The 18,941-nt window shown below is 36.6% G+C and overlaps 1 protein-coding gene across 1 annotated transcript in view; it reads left to right on the top strand.

The window, feature by feature from the left end:
- The window catches only part of cpxm2 (carboxypeptidase X (M14 family), member 2), a 32,163-nt gene extending 13,222 nt beyond the window's left edge, over window positions 1–18,941 (top strand). The window contains exons 5-14 of the mRNA XM_017433900.3: window positions 4,306–4,390; window positions 6,527–6,677; window positions 7,053–7,141; window positions 10,188–10,311; window positions 10,463–10,659; window positions 11,760–11,939; window positions 13,061–13,358; window positions 14,582–14,721; window positions 15,924–16,023; window positions 18,131–18,941. Of these exons, the coding sequence (XP_017289389.1) occupies window positions 4,306–4,390; window positions 6,527–6,677; window positions 7,053–7,141; window positions 10,188–10,311; window positions 10,463–10,659; window positions 11,760–11,939; window positions 13,061–13,358; window positions 14,582–14,721; window positions 15,924–16,023; window positions 18,131–18,387 (1,621 nt within the window). The 3' untranslated portion in view covers window positions 18,388–18,941. The remainder of the gene's footprint in view (window positions 1–4,305; window positions 4,391–6,526; window positions 6,678–7,052; window positions 7,142–10,187; window positions 10,312–10,462; window positions 10,660–11,759; window positions 11,940–13,060; window positions 13,359–14,581; window positions 14,722–15,923; window positions 16,024–18,130) is intronic.

The following is an 18,941-nucleotide window of genomic DNA, read 5'->3' as shown; positions in this document are numbered from 1 at the left end:
TTCTCATAAATCTTTTTCGATCTTTTCACTGTAGGATTAAGGATTTATAGATCTGATTATTCTTAGTGCAGACTCAGTCTTTCATATCTCTTAATAGGTCACGACATTATAAATGTCCACTCCCAATGTTTCATCTCAACAATTTTTATTGAAGATATTCACATAAATTTGAAATATAAACCTTAGTAATTTAAAATACTGTGTACAAACAAATGTTTAATTTTATATATATATAATACTTTATAGTTTAAAACAGCAGGAAAATGTCACCAAACACATCAATTTGGTTGCTGCAGTGCAATCCTTACTTTTGGCCCTATAGAAACGACACCTGGGATGCATCATTTAACCAATGCTGATGTAAAACTGTGCTACTCTACTGTGACACCCAGTGGTTTTCTATGGCTGCACATTACATTTTTTAAATTATACGTAAACATGAATATGGATGATTCCATGTCAAATGTTCAATCAAAATGCCATTACAGAAAAGACCAATAAAAATCCATCAATTTAAAAGTCTATGCTCTCAGATCATGTTTTCTTTCACCATGAGAGGGTAATAAATTACTGAACACCCCTGAAACCTTAGAAATCATTTAAATTAAATACAGGGTGATGAAGTAAATTAAAGAACATATTGTTTGTGGCACAAAAATGCAAAGTTTAAAGGTGTTTTTGAGCCAAAAAAGTAGTTTTGTTCAGTTTTGAACAAATCAGACTTTATACAGAAACAGTCTGTGGCAGAAAGCTAGACAGAATTATTTTTTTTCTCTTTTTTGCCTGAATTGGATTATTGTAATGGCTTTTGGATACCCACTTTGAACGTGGAATACCTTATGAATGATTTATGAGCCGTTAGCTGTGATTAATTGAATCTTTCATGTTCATAAAACCATTCAGTTGCGCTTTACAAATCAGCGATTACCCAATAAGAAGAATAAATTAAAGCTGTATAAATTTCCAACCTTTCCCACTGATAGGCTTGATGTTTCTACAAAAAAGGAACAAATAAGCCAATTTAAACAGATTCAACTGCAATCTATCAAAGCTGCAGTTACATATGTAAGTCGGAACACCAATACAAGCTTTTCCACTACAACAATCAATCATGTCCGCCACTACAAATATTGATTAAGAGCTTTTGACATGTCTTTAATGCAGAGAGAAAGAAAATATCAAATTAAAAGTACCAAATGTGGCAACTTAAGGATACTAATCTTTTTATATACTATAAAATCACTTTCATGTCAAGTTTTTCTTTTTTTAATGATATTACAATAATAGGAGGAAGAGTGGACAAACATCTTTATTTTAAGCTGCTCTTTTGTGAACAAAAGCAGTTAACTTCATCCCCAACCACCTGACTTTGCTCTGAAATAATCTTTGACAACTTCTGGCCCTTTATGTTCTGTAATTGGAAAGGGTCTTGCACAGACCTCTGAAAGCTGCCGCGCAGTTTGAGCAAAAAGGAGGATTATTTAATAAGCTATATTTGTGATTTGCCTTCAAGGCGGGTGCTATCTAAAGGTGCAGGAGATACCGATGCCTGGGAGTGAATTTTCACTGCAATTAGCTGTGTGTAGAGCTTGTCTGCGGTGCCAGCTCAGGGGCTCCTGTCTGTAACAGCACTTTAATTAACAGAACTGGGAATTCTTATGAGGCTGGACCAGCTCAGCGGTGATGTCTTTATCCAGAAGTATGGAAGGGACTGTCAAAGTATACATACCGTAGAGCTCTGGCTGACATTGAGTATTTTGTGAAGTCCTACAGACATACTTAAAGGGCATTTTTATGATTGATGCTTTGCTTCTTAGCATCAAAGCCCCCCTTCTTAAACTTCCTTTGCTGTGTAATGGACAACTTTTTGTTCGGAATTACTTTCATTTACAGCTTGTAAAATTGATAACTGCTTTAAATGCTAATAATGGACATTTTTGTATCTCAAGCTGAATCATTTTTGCCTTATTAATTTTCAAAATGATATGTGTTTTATTTTAAGTAGTTGGACAAAAGCCCTATTCACAAGGATGCTAAAATCTAAACTATACAGTATATAGTTTAGAAATAATGGGACAAAGAATATTATATAATTTATGTTCACTGTAATGGAACTAGAAGCACTCAGAGAGCTCAAATTTTCACCAAGGCCATAGGGTCACTAAAAAAGATTGCAGGATTTCACCAAATTTATTTACTTGTTTTTGTAAAAACCCCAACATATCCTGAAAAATTAATTAAAAAAAACTGACAGACAGACAAATGGAAGGATGGACACTAATGAAAACATAACCGCCTTGCTGCAGGTAACAAATGTAAAAGAATTTTTAAAGAGGGGAAGAGGGCTAAATAAGGAAATAAACAGGGAAAATACATTGGTGAGCAATTCATGTTTTTTTTTTCATTAAATAATTGGATAATGGGTCTTTCCCAACTTTGAGAGCCAGTTTCAAACTAATTATCACAAAAAATATTGGAGAAAAGAATGAAAGCAGTGTTTTATTGCAACAAAATTACCTACAATGCATTGATTTGCACATACTTTTATCAAAGTGAAATGGAAGTCAGTTTGTTTTCTTATAACTTTGACAACTCAGTTTCAGCTTCCTTAACAAATTTCATCAAAATCATCATGCATTCAGCATTCACATTTTATTTTTGCAGAAAATGAAAAAAATTCTTGTTAAAATAGATTTATAAGAAAAAACTTGTTTCAGTCTTTAACTATGATTTAGATATGTTTATTAGCCTATATATACTGTGCACCTATTAACATTACAGTGAGTTACAGCATTAAACAGTATGTTTAACAGTATCTGGCTTTAAGAACTGAGATAAAATATGGCTACTGGTGAAGTTTAGAAGTGCTGTAAAACATGTGGGTGTTAGCTCAGTCTATCAGGAGAGACAGAGGTAAAAAAGGCATTCTTGTGTTTTCCTTAAAGGTTCATGAGTAACAGTTACTCACACCTGGCACACAGAATAGAGATAGTAACCATCTCATTTGCATCCACCCACTGTCTAGCAAGAAGTTGTAGCTGCAGACCATATTACCTGATGAAGAAGGAACTTTGACAACATTTCAATCCATTTGTTCTTCATCAGGGGAACATCAAGGAAAAGCCACACTAATGTTTATTCTTGTTTCCTTGCCCATTCCAAATGAATTTAATCTCTTTCTGTTTTTGCTTCATATTCATGTGCAGCTCCTGCTTCAGGTGAAAGGGTTTGCACTTTGATTTATTAAAAGCATACCATCAAGTTCTCACAAAACAATCCACAATAATTGAATCCTTTAATTATTTTCTTCACTGCGCCCCGAACTTTTCATCCACCTTCCTTTTATGGCCACAATATGGCCTCTAATGAATCACAGGATCGCATTAACTTTAAACATTAGGTCAGGTGCAATGTTACAAAAGAGAAAAAGAAACATCATTTACTGCTCTTAAAGTCTTTTCATTTATTGTGATGCCAGCTGGGTTCTTACATAAGCCTTAAACAAAAAACCATGAGAGCAAAAAGCTCTAAATGGTTCATTCGAGGGTAATAAAAACTTGACAATTCATTTATCAAGAAAAGAATATACTATGTGAATCACATTAAATTAACTTTTTACACGTAAAGCAAAAGTATTTTAAAAAAGTTACAAGTAAAATTCTTGAATCTGTGACCATTTTGTTAATATGAGAATATTATAACTCATGTACTGAAAGAAAATAATCAGTTACTGTAGTTGCATGAGCTACAAATAATATATATATTATTTGTTGTTGTTTGTTTGTTTGTGCCAACTACATACTGCTGTAAAAAGTTAATATTTGAAACAAAATCTGGTATTTTTCTCCTAAGCTCCTTTGAGGAGCTGAATAATTTCAGCGATGATGTAAAAAGTACTAACATTTGTCTCTGAGATGTAGTGGTTAAAAAAAAAAAGATTCATATGCATCATGACTGCATGTGTGTACTATATGTAAGCCTGTGTGCTTGTTTGCATTCTACCTCTGCATGAAACAAGTATCAGTCTTTATAAAAGTCTTGCCAAAATAGCCTCATTTTTTAGCAAGATTTCCTCCATTACACTTTCTGCCGTTCCCCTAAACATAATAAAATACATTATAATATAAATTGCTCATTTCCAAATGTACTACTTGTAAATGGGATTTTATCCTTGGAGACTTTATGTGTCGGAATGCGAAGTGAGTGGCTTCTTTATAGTCTCCTTGGTGCTCTGTATGCATTGAATTCAGTCTGAAAATATTAGACTTTTCCTCTTATTCTCTGATTGTCTCCTAATGCTAACAGGAGCGACTGGGTAACTTCGTACAAGGTTATGGTTAGCAACGACAGCCACACGTGGATCACAGTCACAAATGGCTCTGAGGACTTGGTGAGTTAAATCAATCTTCTGACATGCGGTAAATCCAAATGAAGAGAAAATCGTTATCACACCGTAACCTTGAGAACATTGTCCTTATTTTCTCCTGTTAACTAGCTACATAAGAAGTTTAGTCAATTGCTAATTGGAACCAGAAGGAAAAATGAATTATAGCTTGAGAGTAATTACTAGGGAAGAGTCAGATGTCTGCTTATTTCCAAGCTTAATGAGCTGTGAGGTGATAGTAAATACTAATGATTCTCATGCATATGGGAACTCATCTTCTTAGAGTTGTGCCTGGTTTTGCTGTCTGCTTGTTCACTTGATGTAATAAACAGTCATACCTAAATTGGAGAATATCAGTTACGAATGAGATTTAAAAAAATCTTTTTTTTAAATTTAACAATTGCTTTGGCTCACATTCAAGCTAAGTTTAGTGTAACTGTGCGCTCCTGTGTCTGCTGATGTCATCTGTGTGGGTGATTAAACCCCCTGCAGTAATTGAAGTCTCTGCTACAAGCTTCCCTCTCACCCACTCACCCACCCTTCTTGCCAAATGCCAAGCTGCTCTGTTGGCCTTTCAAAATACCAGAAAAGGTACAGAGAAGAACTCCAGCCGTGGGTGGTAAAATTTGCAAGGAAATCCTCAGGGTATAAAGGTTTCATGATATGGTTCGGGGGGCGTGGATTTGTGCCTTGGACCTTAATAACCAAATCTTTCAAGTTTTTGCAGTTGTCATTTTTATTTTTATTATTATTATTTTTTAATTTACATATCATTGTATTAGTTTTAAAGTGATAGTTTAACTCTTTTAAAGTTTTTCCACTTTCTGTGGGAAGGTGATGAACAATTAATGTCTTACCTGTTGTAGACAGTTTTTTGACTGACCTCAGTATGAAGAAATAAAGTTTAATTTTACAGGATTGGTGAGCTAATGGCTAGTCTGATTTTTGCCACTTTATAACAACTCCTTTTATGGACGGTATTTTCTAAATTTTTTCACTCCCATTAGTTTTGCATTACAACATTATTTTGGCACGGCATCCCTGCAGGAAGTGCCTCAGACTGCACTGGAAGTGCTACAGCTAGCTGCTGCTAATTGTCCTTGCAAATAACCATGGAATCCTTTTTATAAATAACAACAATGCAAAAACAATAGTTTTCATAAACTGCTTCAAAATATTCGCAATTCAAGCTGTTTTAAAAGGATGGATCGATCATTTTTCGAAGTGATGTTCTGTCAAATTAGTTGTAGAGAACGGAGTGATGAAGAAAGAGGAAAAAATCCACCAAAGAATCAGGCTAACGGCTAGCCAGGCTGGTGTGATATAACACTATATTGGCTAAAATTAAACCTCTGTGAGACCATTTGTTTAGTTTTTCACTGTTTTCTCAACCAAACAACGTCCAGGTTATTAAGCCAGTCCACCTGATCAACATGTCAGTCTAAAAGTTTACTGAACTCATGGAAGACCTGGAATAATCCTGGTGGACTGATATATTTAGCAGCCTCAGCACACCTAATGTTTGTGTAATAACACCGACGTTGTTCAGTTGAGAAAACAGCAACAAAGTAAACGAATGATGTCATGCAAAAATGTAGGGGTTTAATTTTTGCAAACATTGTGTTCTATCACACCAGCAAGACATTTTTGAGCAAGGGTTGTTTTTTATTTGCCTAAAGAACATGCTGTTAAAGTGGCACTAGTGTGACTAGCCATTAGCTTGAATATTTCTTTATTAGCTCTTTCTCTATGACTTCATTCTCTATGACTTCACTATTTAACAGAACATCACTTCGAAAATGACTAAATATTTCCTTTAAAATGCTGTCAACAGACTTTGTTATTGGATCCGTCTGAGCTAACCATTAGCTTGTCAATCCAGTCCTTAAAAAAACCCTTTTTCTCTAAGATCATTCACGAAGCTATCTACAACAATTTAGGATAATAAATGTTAATTTCTGCACAACCTCAACTTCAAACTATTTGAGTTGTTGTTGTTAAGGATACTTCTTTAAAACCTTTGATTTGCAGCTCTTTTAGCATTCCAGTCCATATTCGCATACTTACAGCTTTTAAATTTAGAAAAAAGTAGTTTGTTTTTAATTTATTAACTGTTCATTCACCATATGTTTGCCTCAGTAGATATTCCGTGGAAACAGAGAAAAAGAAATCCCAGTCCAGAACATCTTCCCGTCGCCCGTGGTGGCCCGGTACATTCGGATCAACCCTCGCTCCTGGTTTTACAGCGGCAGCATCTGTATGAGAGTGGAAATCCTCGGCTGTCCTTTGCCAGGTGGCGGATTTGTATGAACAAAGCAGACACATGAATGGTTTGAGTTAACTTGAGATTAACAGCGGATGAAAAATGTTACTTTTGGTTTTATGAGTCAAGGTTTGACAAAATGATGAAAGTTTGGCACAATTACTGAGCTGTTAATGTTTGACTCTTGAATGCCAGCAGGACAGTTTATATATCCAAGTTTTCTTCCTTAAAGTTGGGATTGACTTGTCACTAAATTCCAAAACTGGCCTGCATGGCCAGAATGTGTTATTTAATATCTTATGAGGCTGAATCATGGCTAGTCATTGGGTCTTATTCCAAACAAAAGGAATTTATTTGCTTCTTTGAGTCACTGAATATCAGTAACTGTGTCTAATCTGATTCCAGATCCAAATAATTATTACCACAGACGCAATGAAGTCATAACAACCGATGACTTGGACTTCAGGCATCACAGCTATAAAGAAATGAGGCAGGTGAGTCATGGTAACAGACAGCATCCAGTTCTCGGGAACCCTCAGATCTTTTTTCTTTTGCAACATTAAGTTGAACTGCAAGCCAATACCAGTTAAATTGTGTCCCTTTGCCAGAGCAAAGAATGCTGCAGAACAAATGAACCAGGCACTTGGAGAAGCATAAAAATGCATGATGCACCTTCTGGGTTGTGTCATTACTTATTCATATAGTTGTCATGAGCAGAAGCCTGTTTGTACCGAGAAGGAAGACAGCTGTGTTTGTCACAGTGCACAATGTGCCTGAGTGGCAGTGAATTGTAATCTTCTGAAATGTAGCAAGTCTTGTGTTTTTGCCAAACAGTGGAATAGAAGTGTCCTGAGCTGCTGTTTATCTCACCCACAAGATACATTACATTCTTCAGGTTCTTTGTAAATCAGCAGATTATTTCTTAGATGGCATCCTAAAATGATTTGAAAGGTGAATAAATCAAGTGTGGGTCTTCGCTTTTTATCCTCCGCTGCTGAAAGGTGGACATTAATATTCATATGTGTCTGTATGTTACCAAAATATCTCATGAACCACTGGATGAATTTGAATGAAATTTGCATAAAGTAATCATTGCATGTACGTCTAAAATTAACTTTAGGAGTCAATCCAATTTAAGATGGCTGTCACAGCCAACTGACCCTAAAAGACAAAAATGACCGATTAAATTTGATAGATATTTACCTACATATTGGTGTGGTAGTAGCTGAAACTGAGCCCCATCACACTTTCTGAGCACTGACAGTTTGTGCAAGATCTTTATTTTATAATTTTAACCATGAACTCTCGAACCAGTCAGATGAATGTAATGAAACTTTCAGAAATTAATAATTAGATTTACAAATTATTACCTTTTGGAGTTCATTCAATTCAAGATGTTCACCACGCCTAATCAACATTAGTCAGTACAAAAATGGCTGTACTTCTGGCAAATTTACAGATATTGAGCTAAAATTTGTTGTGGTAGTAGCTGAGTCATTCACATCACCTACTCTGAGCTTGATATTTTGTGATACCATATGAGATGGCACCTAAAGTTATTTACAAGATTTGACCAAAACTTATTCAACTCACTCATTTCTCAACATTAGATGATCTTCGTATAAAATTTTGCATAAAAGGTTGTGGACGATATGCATTCCTTCAAAGAATGCTAGGTCTTTATTCTTTCTTTTTGTTACCTTTGAGGCTAAGATGTGCCATGCAGAGTCTACAGCCTCAGTAGGGTCTTACAAAGAAAGGAAGAACTATTTTTAAAGCCCTTTTTAAAAAAAGCTTTTTTCACTTGTGACATTTTGCTTCTTTGTGTTGGAACCAGGTACCGTATCTCCGCCTTTTGTCTGCAGCAGCTTTAATTGTGGTGTGCCAGAACTTTCAAGTGGAGGCAGCTGATTGTGGCTTCTCAAAAGTAAAGTACATGCCCCATGAGAGTAAAAAGATATCCCTTAAGTTGTTTAAGGACTGTCCTTTTCTTAGAGCACAACTGTAGTGGCCTTGGGAATAGGTCAGTACAGCAGACTGTAGAAAAGAAAAGAAAAGAAAAGAAATTAAATGAAAGACCATTTCCAACATTTTTTTAAAAAGAAGATAAAGAAGAAGTGAGTAGTTTGTAGAAAAAGAAAATTGTCTTCTATTGATCCTGGTAAATAAAACTGTCCGGGTGTATTTATCAGGGGAACATTGAGCTTTATTAAAGTGAGAGCAGGACTTTCACACCCACCCCCATCATCTTGTAATCCTTTTTCCCATCGACAAACCTGACATTTGTTTGGTGATTTACTTGGTTAGAGAGGTCAAGATTTAACCCACACTTAATTAAAAGCCCATCACACCTGAGTGGTTAATGACTTCAGCAGCAGCAGGAGCAGCGAACCAAAGCAGATTTCCGGCATTAATGCTGTTGCTTCATTTCACAGCTGGTTGGTCTTTTTTCCTGCTGCACATCTTTGTGTGACCACTGATGCCCAAATGGGTAAATAATAACTGTTGCTGTTTCAATCAATTCCTCGATGAGCCTGTCGTTATAATTGCCTTCACTGGTTCTCCAAAGTCACCCTCACTGGCTGGAGAAAAACTAAAAAAGCCCTGTGACAGAACTGGTTTGAAACACACAGTATTAAAAAAGAAATACAAACTAATGAATTCTGCTAAATTAACTTTTCACAAAAGCTTTGCAGCAACAAAGTGAGAAGCTTCTTAAGGCTTTATAATTTAATTTTAAACTCTAAAACAGACCTAATAAGATTTACCAGATTTGTGAATGTTGCTTTGAAGAACCAAGCTTGACCGGTGCAATCAAGTACTCAACATCACTTTTTCTTTCATTTAACCTGGTCCCATGTTCATATGTTTTGAGAACTCATTATTTAGCTCATTATTTAGCTCAAATCCTGACTTGAACACTTCTCATCTCTCAGTTAATTTCTGAATTTTTTTTTTGAGTAAAAGGTGTTTTAACTTTCCTTTTGTTCTGATTGCTTTTCAGCAGCATATTTTTCAGCTCTGAATAATAGTAGGATGTAGCTAAATACAATTACCGGAGTATAACCTAAGGAAACTTTGGCTATGTTTGAGTGTTTTCTGTTTTATGCATTTTATTTTACAGCATCACAAAAGCAAATATGTTGCCTTTTGCTAGGACAACTTCAGTTTTTGCTGAGTAAGTAAAAACTGTTCTGCCCCAAATGTTTGTGACAAACTCTACTATCAAGTTTTTTTGCAAGAACATTTTTTTACTTCTACTAAACTATAGAGATCATAGTCAGGTTAGATTAGCAAAAAAATCCTCAAAGGAAAAGTCAGGGCTGTTTTTCTGAGGTCATGTTTATTTTTGAAAGTAAGTCTTTGATTGACAAAAGATGAAATAGTTAAAAACTTACATTTTATAGTGTTTTCCACATCTGTGAGCACTTCTGGCAAAACTCAAAAAGTAAAGTATTTTTTAGGGCATATGCATGATTAAATTTTGTAAGGAAACAAAAAAATCAAAAGTAAATTGTTTATTTTTTTCACCCTCTGCAGCTTATGAAAGTGGTTAATGAAATGTGCCCCAACATCACCCGGATCTATAACATAGGAAAGTCTCAGAGTGGCCTCAAATTATACGCCATTGAGATCTCTGACAAGCCAGGAGAACATGAAGTGGGTGAGTGTCTACTGCGACACTGTAGTTTGCTTTAAGTACAAATAACTGATGTTACCATATTGCATTCATGAAGCCATAGTTGAAACTACTGGGTAAATAATCCCCCTCTATCTGACTCTCACTGCTCCTCGCATGCAATCTTGTTGACCAGGTGAACCAGAGTTTCGCTACACAGCAGGTTCCCATGGTAACGAGGTGCTGGGACGAGAGCTCCTCCTCCTGCTGATGCAGTTCATGTGTCTGGAGTATCTATCTGGCAACCAGCGAATCCGTCACCTGGTGGAGGAGACCAGAATCCACCTGCTGCCATCCGTCAACCCTGATGGGTACGAGAAAGTCTTTGAAGTGGTAAGTCTGCAAGACAATCATTAGTGAGCTCATTTCATCAACTGACCTGTGGCAAAAACAGCATCTGATGTGCTTAATAGGCAGGTCTATAGTAAAAGTGGCATAGGTCCATCCTGGAAATGAGTTTCTATGAAGCGATAGACTGCATAAAATGAACAATGGCTGCACATTCTGCTGTAATTTACCACTGATAACTGTGTTTTGGTTAAATCAGGTGAATGCTACGAGATGAAAGGCCAGATTTTAATGAAACATGAATTGATAAAGATAAGTCAGAGGTCAAGAGCAAGTGCTTGCCTGATATAAGTCAAGTGATCCTCTAGATGTCATTTGGTAAGCTGAGGCACAGATACAAACCAAAGACGTGTCTCACTAATAATCCACATGTCAGTTTGTATTTAACAGAAAATATACATTAGATTTGACAAGTTTATTCAACCCTGTCAAATTAAAAATGACAGCCAAAATGCCCCTTTTAGCTACCATAATCATATTCAGTCCAGGGGGTTGCAGTAATTTTAGTATTTGAAGCTCTAATATATTTATTGGAATCTGATGATTTTGCTATGTGAAAAAAATCAGCAATAGTACTACTAATCATACACAGTTTAACAGTTTTAGCTTCTCTTGACTCACTGTTTGCTATATGCAGTAAGAACGGGAAAAACATAAACAAAACAACACAGTCACCAGCTCTAGCAAGTAACACACATCTAGACAAACAAATACAGTGTGAATGCTGAGTGCTGCTGAATGACTGAAATCTACTGAAGAAGCTTAAAGTGAATTGTTAAAATTAAAAGAAGCAAAACATTAGCTAAAAGGAGCAAAACATTAGCTAAAAGGAGCAAAACATTAGCTAAAAGCTAAAAGTAGCAAGAGAAGATTTCTGCATCTTTATGGAGATGCAAAGGAGTCACCAGTCTTCATTGTTTTCTCTCTAATGTTCATAAGTCTAATGCATCCTTGTGTAATTCTTGCACCTTCTGGACCTGACTCTGATGATTCTGCAGAGCCTATTTTGCATGAATACAACTCAATGCTTGCCACTCAAACCATCTTTTTTTTTCTTCTATGTATTGTATTACTTTTTAACACAGGGTTCAGAGCTCAGCGGCTGGTCTCTTGGTCGATGGAGCAATGATGGGATAGATATTCACCACAACTTCCCCGATCTCAACTCCATTCTGTGGGAGGCTGAGGCCAAGAAGTGGATTCCTCGCAAAATGCCCAACCACCACGTGCCCATCCCAGAATGGTACCAGTCAAAAAATGCCTCAGTGAGTCCTACTGATTGACTGTTTTGTAGTACTGTGTAATAAACTGGGAAATTCAATCTTTCTACAACTGAAGATATCACAAGTGATAGATTTAGTTCCACTCGTATTATCTCGTATTAACCTCTATTACCAGTGGACGGACTTTGGTTTTTGTGCTGTTGATGTTAAGGGCGTTTGTTGACATGTGCCATATTAAATGCTATGGTGTGTGTATATTTTAGCCTTTAGCACCAATATTTAAGCAATAGAAAAGCATTTGCATTATATACTGTAAATCCAGATTCAAATTGAGCTTGTCAATGCTATGTTTAACAATAAAATCACATGTGTTCACTACTACTTTCAACTGCATTTATAAATCTTAACTGGTGATATTAAAATTAAAAGTTACTCCTCTAACAGGAACTAGTTGGTATTCTTGGGCCTAAACGTTTTTTTGTTGTCAAAAAACAGGAAACAGTTCACCTTTCTGTGATAAAGACTGGCATTGTGTTCTTTTCCTGTGCCTCCCACCCCCATAGTAGCAAACAAATCTCCCAGTAAAGACCGTCAGCCGTTTGAAAAGGGTACAGCAGTCACGAGGGTGCATCAGCACTGTCTATTTTGGGACAAGAGAACGAGTTTGCTATGTGTGACGAAAAGGCTGAGAGCTAAAATACACCGAGCATTCTATTAAAAGCTCCCCCTCACGAGTGTTTTGACGTTGGTGGGAGTTGTGGATGAGTCACACACAGCCTCCAGAATAGCAACTGCAGCTGCAGGACTGGGATTCCCATCTGTGCTCAAAAAGCAGCGAAACCTATCCTTATTTGCCCCACTGGCTGGTCCAGCTAGTGCTACAAGATAAGAAGGCTGGTTTTATCATACAAGCCTGACAGCATGAACAATTGCTGATCACTGGATTCTAGCTGGGCTGTAATGATTTACATATTAGAGTCATTATTCCTGAGATAATTGTGCAGCACGGACTGTGTAAACAGCCTTTTTGATAGCTCTATCACATCCCCTTGAGAGCACATTGCAGTGAGATTATTTCAGCATGAGGGAGTTAATTTAGCAATCACTGCTTAGATGATTGTACTAATTACATTATCCATGCCTCCTGTGTACCCTCACTGCAGGTTGCCTTGGAGACACGAGCGCTGATAGCATGGATGGAGAAAATGCCCTTCGTGCTGGGTGGGAACCTCCAGGGAGGGGAGCTGGTGGTGACCTTCCCGTATGACAGAACTCGCTCCCAGGGGGTGGCCATGGAGCAGACCCCCACCCCTGATGACCACGTCTTCCGCTGGCTGGCCTTCTCCTACGCGTCCACCCACCGACTGATGACTGATGCCAACCGACGGGTCTGTCACACAGAAGACTTTGCCAAGGAGGACGGGACCATCAACGGAGCGTCCTGGCACACAGCAGCCGGAAGTTAGTGTCCATATCTGCTGATGTTGTTTTGTCACTAACCTTAACACTGTACCATGAAAGTTCTTTTCTGCTCAGCATGGAGCTTTTGGATTGTTTCTTTGTTTAGCTAACATGGAAACACATGTAGATTGAGTACTGGGGAGTACTTCTGGTTTTAGCCTGATGCATCACGGAATAATTCAAACATTTTGTCTAAGGAGTGAAGGCAATCTAATATAGTGCTGACATAGAGTTTGGTAAACTGAAATCTTAAAATCTATCCAATATTTTGCTTGTTTTTACACGAGTGTCTGACATGTACTAAAACCACATTCATTTCTCCAGTTCATTGATTGTTTATCACACTATAATTTTTCCATTCAGATGTCCCTAACAGAGCATTCTGAAGCAAAACAGACCCAACAGCAACACAGTACATTAAAAGCAGAATCACATTACATGCAGCTATCAAAAATAACCATTAATATGAATAAGAGGGACATATTCCTATCATTCCTCATTTAAAGTAGGTTTGTTCCTCTGTATCATTAAAGCCCACAAAATTATTTATAGTGTCAGCCGGTTTATAGTCTAATAAAAATTTTATTTTTAATAAACATTTTGTTTTTAATTAAAATTAAACTGATAACAGCACTTAAATATGACAAGCTATCATGCTCAGTATTAAACCTGCACAATGAGCAGTGATTTTAATGCAACCTCCATTTTCTAAGTCATAATATTTGCACAAAAAGGCACAAAAAGTGCCAGTTGTTTATTTCCATGTTGCTTATGTTGACTGGTAATGTTGACTGTTAATGTAATCTAGTTTAATGAGTTATTCATACATTTGAACTTTTAAAAACCTCTGAGTTTTATTATGGTTAGCAGCTTTGGGATGGTGGGTGACAACATTTTTACGTCAGCTGCCTTTCAGCAAAAGTAGGAAAGCAGTCAAACTTAGACACCTCACAGTCTAGTACAGCAATTCTGAAGGGAAAATAAAAAGAATTAATTATAACATTTACTTATCTATTTAAATGGCAATTAGATGTGTGCAAAGGGGGCTAAGGAGTGGCATGTTGAACTTTAGGGGTGTTTGAAATTCTAACACTAGGTTCTATTGTGCTCATATTTGACAAATATATTGTAAAGCATATGATTATGGGCTTAATTATGGGGGTCAAACTCTTCCTTTATCCCCCTGTAATTTGAACCATGGATTTGTGTCTCTTTCCCGGCAGGTATGAATGATTTTAGCTACTTGCACACCAACTGCTTTGAGCTGTCGATGTATGTGGGCTGTGACAAATTCCCTCACGAGAGCGAGCTGCCAGAGGAGTGGGAGAACAATCGCGAGTCTCTTCTTGTTTTCATGGAGCAGGTACAAAGTCAGCTTACTCGTTAACACAAAGGAACATCCCCGTGTGCACAAAAAAGTACAAGATGTCCTTTCACCTAAAGGTGTAGTTCAAATCTTTTGGAGTGTGGTTCTGTGGAAAAGTTATGAACAACCAAAAGCTTATCTGTCATAGTGTTGGGAAAGTGTTTTAGCAGGTGGGTGCTGTGTGTGAATTTGAAAATCCTAGAACCTGGTATTATGTGAATAATACCAAAAATAAAAAGGCACACTGACAGTGCATGTTGTTATATCTGAATATGAACATCCATTGGGGTGCTGCAGCACTTTCTGCACCCATACTTCCCATTGAGAAATATTATTTCTGCCAGAAGTACCACGAGCCATACTGGAATTGCTGCAAATAGATGCAGCTATACTTGCTTGCAAATAATCATCACATTTTATGAAAATAACAATAAAATGCAAAATTGAAAGCAATGTAATAGTTGGTAAAAAATGTATTTGCATTAACTGCAGCAAAATATTTTAAATTTGAAGTTGTTTTAAGATGGCAGCAGTCTACTTTGAGCTTGAACCGCTCAGGCAAGCTCCTAGCTTGTCATTTTGAACCAAATTAAAGATCTATCTACAACAGGTAAAATATTAATTGTTTCTAACCTTTCTACATAATCCTTCTTTAACAAATCTGAACTATTCCTTTAAGTGCTTAAATAAAAATGCTGTATTAATACTACTAAAGCCTATACCACAGACTATAAGAGATTCTTGGCAAATCCTTTAGTTGAAGTTATAAGTTGTGCTTTTTCGGAACTTTGCATTTAAAGTAAACTCAGGAAGTTGCCTTGAAATTTGTGTACCCCAAAAAACATCAAGCATGAGACTGTGTCTTCTTTTAAAATGAATGATAAATAATATGGATTTTAAAGCTCTCTCTATAATCAGGGCTGCTTTCCCAGAAACACAAAGAAAGCTTTGCAAGAAAACTCCCTTATTCTCTCTAGAGAACCTGAACTCACTGACTTGACACAGTTTTTATTTAAATATTGATGCTGGATGTGGGGAAAATATATCAACAGCAATGTATGATACTGTGATCTTTCTTTACTTGAGTTCACATCATTTATTATAAATAAGATGTGATCACATAATGCATTAAATATTGTATGGAATTATATGCAGCGAGTATTGGAAAAGTGAACTTGTGTCACACTTTCCCCGTGCAGGTGCATCGTGGGATTAGAGGTGTAGTCAGGGACCTACAGGGTCGGGGAATAGCTAATGCCATCGTCTCTGTGGAGGGCATCAGTCATGATATCCGCACAGGTACGTTCCTACATTTCATCTGAGTCTGTTCAGTAACTGTTCGTGTTTGTGGTTATTTTAAGCTTCCAACTAGGACCATAAAAATGTTTCTTTTTTATTGTTTTTATGTGGGTAATGTGAGATTTTGCAACCATCTGCAGATGAACATACCTCATGGATGCCTTTATTTAACTTTCTCCACATGTCAGTATATTCTTTTTGCAGTTAATTAGTATTTTGTAAGACTAAATAAAAGGCACAAACAGAAACAGATGTATTTCTTTAGCAAAACCATCGACTGGAATCAGATTGAATTCATAGCCAAGATGGATGAGGTCTCTAGATCTTAGTTTAACTGTTGATTGGGAGTCCTCAAGGCAGTTTCTGCTGGTGCCTAAAAAAATACAGCCAGCCAAAGTAGCTTCATACTTAGAGTGTGAAATCAAATTATCACAAAGACATTAGGCATTATTATTCCTGGAACTGAGAATAAGCCACTGCTTCCTCTCAAACTCCTTGCTATTCTCAGATGTAGGAATGTATTTAGGCAAGTTATTTAGAAAAGTATACTTTCTCATCTGCTTTGAATTTGTTTAATAACAGCATGACTTTTTGGAAAACAGACATTTTCAATGGAGTTTTCTTCCTGCCCAGTGAATCAGCGGTAGTGGCAGGAAAGGACAGATAGCCTTGCTGCAGATGCTTCATTTCAAAAGTGAAAACTTCTCAGTTTAATGGCATTTCATAATGAGGCATTTCACAAAACAAATAGATTCCACCCTGATTTATCAATAAATCAACCAGATGTGAGCCTGGATGTTTAACTGAAGGCAGACAGGCCATCGTGTTTTATTTGACTCAGTGACTGTCTCATGTGTGAGTATTTAAATGAAGAAAATGAAGGAATGTGAACAAACTTGACAGGTCACTTAAAGGCATACTTTAGCACAAAGAGAGATTTAAATATCAGTTATTTAAAAATATGATGAAACAGCAAAACATGAAACAATTTACAAATATAACTGAGCTAAATAAAGATTATTTACAAAGCACATTATCAAAACCTGACATTTAACGAGGGCTTTATCAATTCCTTCAAGGAATTCTAGGGGGTGGGGTTAATATATTACTAAAAAACTCGTATTTTATTCCTAGTAATTTCTTATTACTCTAAATTTTAGTGTTTTTTGGCTCGGGGTTGTCATATAAAATATTTGAAAATCCCAAATTAGTTGTACCAATAATAGTAGGTCCAAATTCTTTAGCTACCAAAGGGTTTTTCAAAGAATGTTTTTGCACATTCATATGTCTCTTGTGTGCAGCTGCACAGATGAGGCAATTTAATCTTAAAAGAGACTGTTAATAAAAACAGAAGTATCTACATAATAAACTGTTTGTTATTGTTTACAAGTAAAACCAACTAGCCAAAAGCAAAAATTCCTGTATGAATAAGATGAGATAAGAGATTGAAGACTTCATTTATAATAATGAGGAAATTTGGATGTCATGACAGTAACAGGACAATGTGCAGAAATAAATATTCACAGACAAAAAGAAAAAAATAATAATTCACAAACTTTGCATTTACAGAAAAAAGCATGTACATATATACTGCACATATTATGATTGAATTGATTGCTTTGACTTTTGTCCATGAAAGAAAAATAAAAGCAGAGGAGAAAGTGTAAAGTAATGAGATGATTTATTACAGTTATATAGTCCGATGGCTGTGGGCAGGAATGACCTTTGGTCGCGCTCCTTCCTGCACCAGGAACGTAAAAGTCTTGTGCTGAAGGAGCTGCTCAAGGACTTTACAGTGTTGTAATGGGGGTGTGAGTAATTGGCCATGATGAATAATCACATAAAAGTTGTTTATTTATTTTTTTTCGAACATACACAGGAACATAACTGTGATTAAACTCTTTTTCAGTACTGACAACCAGTGTAATATTGAATCTTTAAGATCCTCTGAAGTGTAAAGATGTTTGTCAGGCTGGCAGCTTATATTTTCAAAGTTCCCCAACTGTAAATCAATGAAAAAACTTGTGCTTGGCTAACCTGAGTGGCCACTGCACAATACCTGAAAACTCGAAACAGAAATATTGACCTGTTCTGTGTGTCTCTTCAGCTGCTGATGGTGATTACTGGCGCTTGCTCAACCCTGGAGAGTACAGAGTAACAGCCAGAGCTGAAGGCTACGGCTTCACCAGCAAAAAGTGCGAGGTGGGCTACGACATGGGCGCCACGCGATGCGACTTCACCATTCTCCGGACCAACTTATCTCGAATCAGAGAAATCATGGAGAAGTTCAACAAACAGCCCATCAGACTACCTATGAGGCAGCTTCAAGCTCGCAGATTCAGAGAACGAATTCTGGGAACATAATGGCCACAGGAGGAAGCCAGAACATGAATTAAAAGCAAACATCTGCTCTGATGAGACTGGGGTGGTGTCCAAGCTTGGGTTTGGACCTGCGTCAGAGTGCCGTCAGAGGAATTACTGTTTGGAGACTCAAAACATAAATGAAATTAAACGAAAGCTTTATTTGATCCCTGTATGATTTTGTTTGATTATGTACCCTGACATAATCAGGGTGCTTATTGTTGACATATCCTTCTTCATAGCCATCATAAACATGCAAGTATTTCATTCTGACAAAGGCCAAGTCTGCGTCTCAAAGGGAGATTAAAATATATTTTATAAATGCTCTTATTAGAGATAACTCATTAAAATCACATCAGAGATTATTCTTTTAAATACAAATTGATGTGAAGCCTGTTGTAGCCTGAGTGCCATGAATGTCATTATGTACATACTTAATAACTTGTGTAAAACAGCTATGTAAATCATTCCAAAAGCTTTATTACCTCCAAGTAAGTATGCTATTGTTGTTTGATACATTTTACTTTTAGTTTTTAAATAAATGTCTGGACAAATTA

This window comes from Kryptolebias marmoratus, linkage group LG17 (genome assembly GCF_001649575.2).
Source record: "Kryptolebias marmoratus isolate JLee-2015 linkage group LG17, ASM164957v2, whole genome shotgun sequence".
In the NCBI taxonomy this organism is placed as follows: Eukaryota; Metazoa; Chordata; class Actinopteri; order Cyprinodontiformes; family Rivulidae; genus Kryptolebias; species Kryptolebias marmoratus.
The sequence above is the reverse complement of the archived record's forward strand: the minus strand, read 5'-3'. Positions and strand labels throughout refer to the sequence as shown.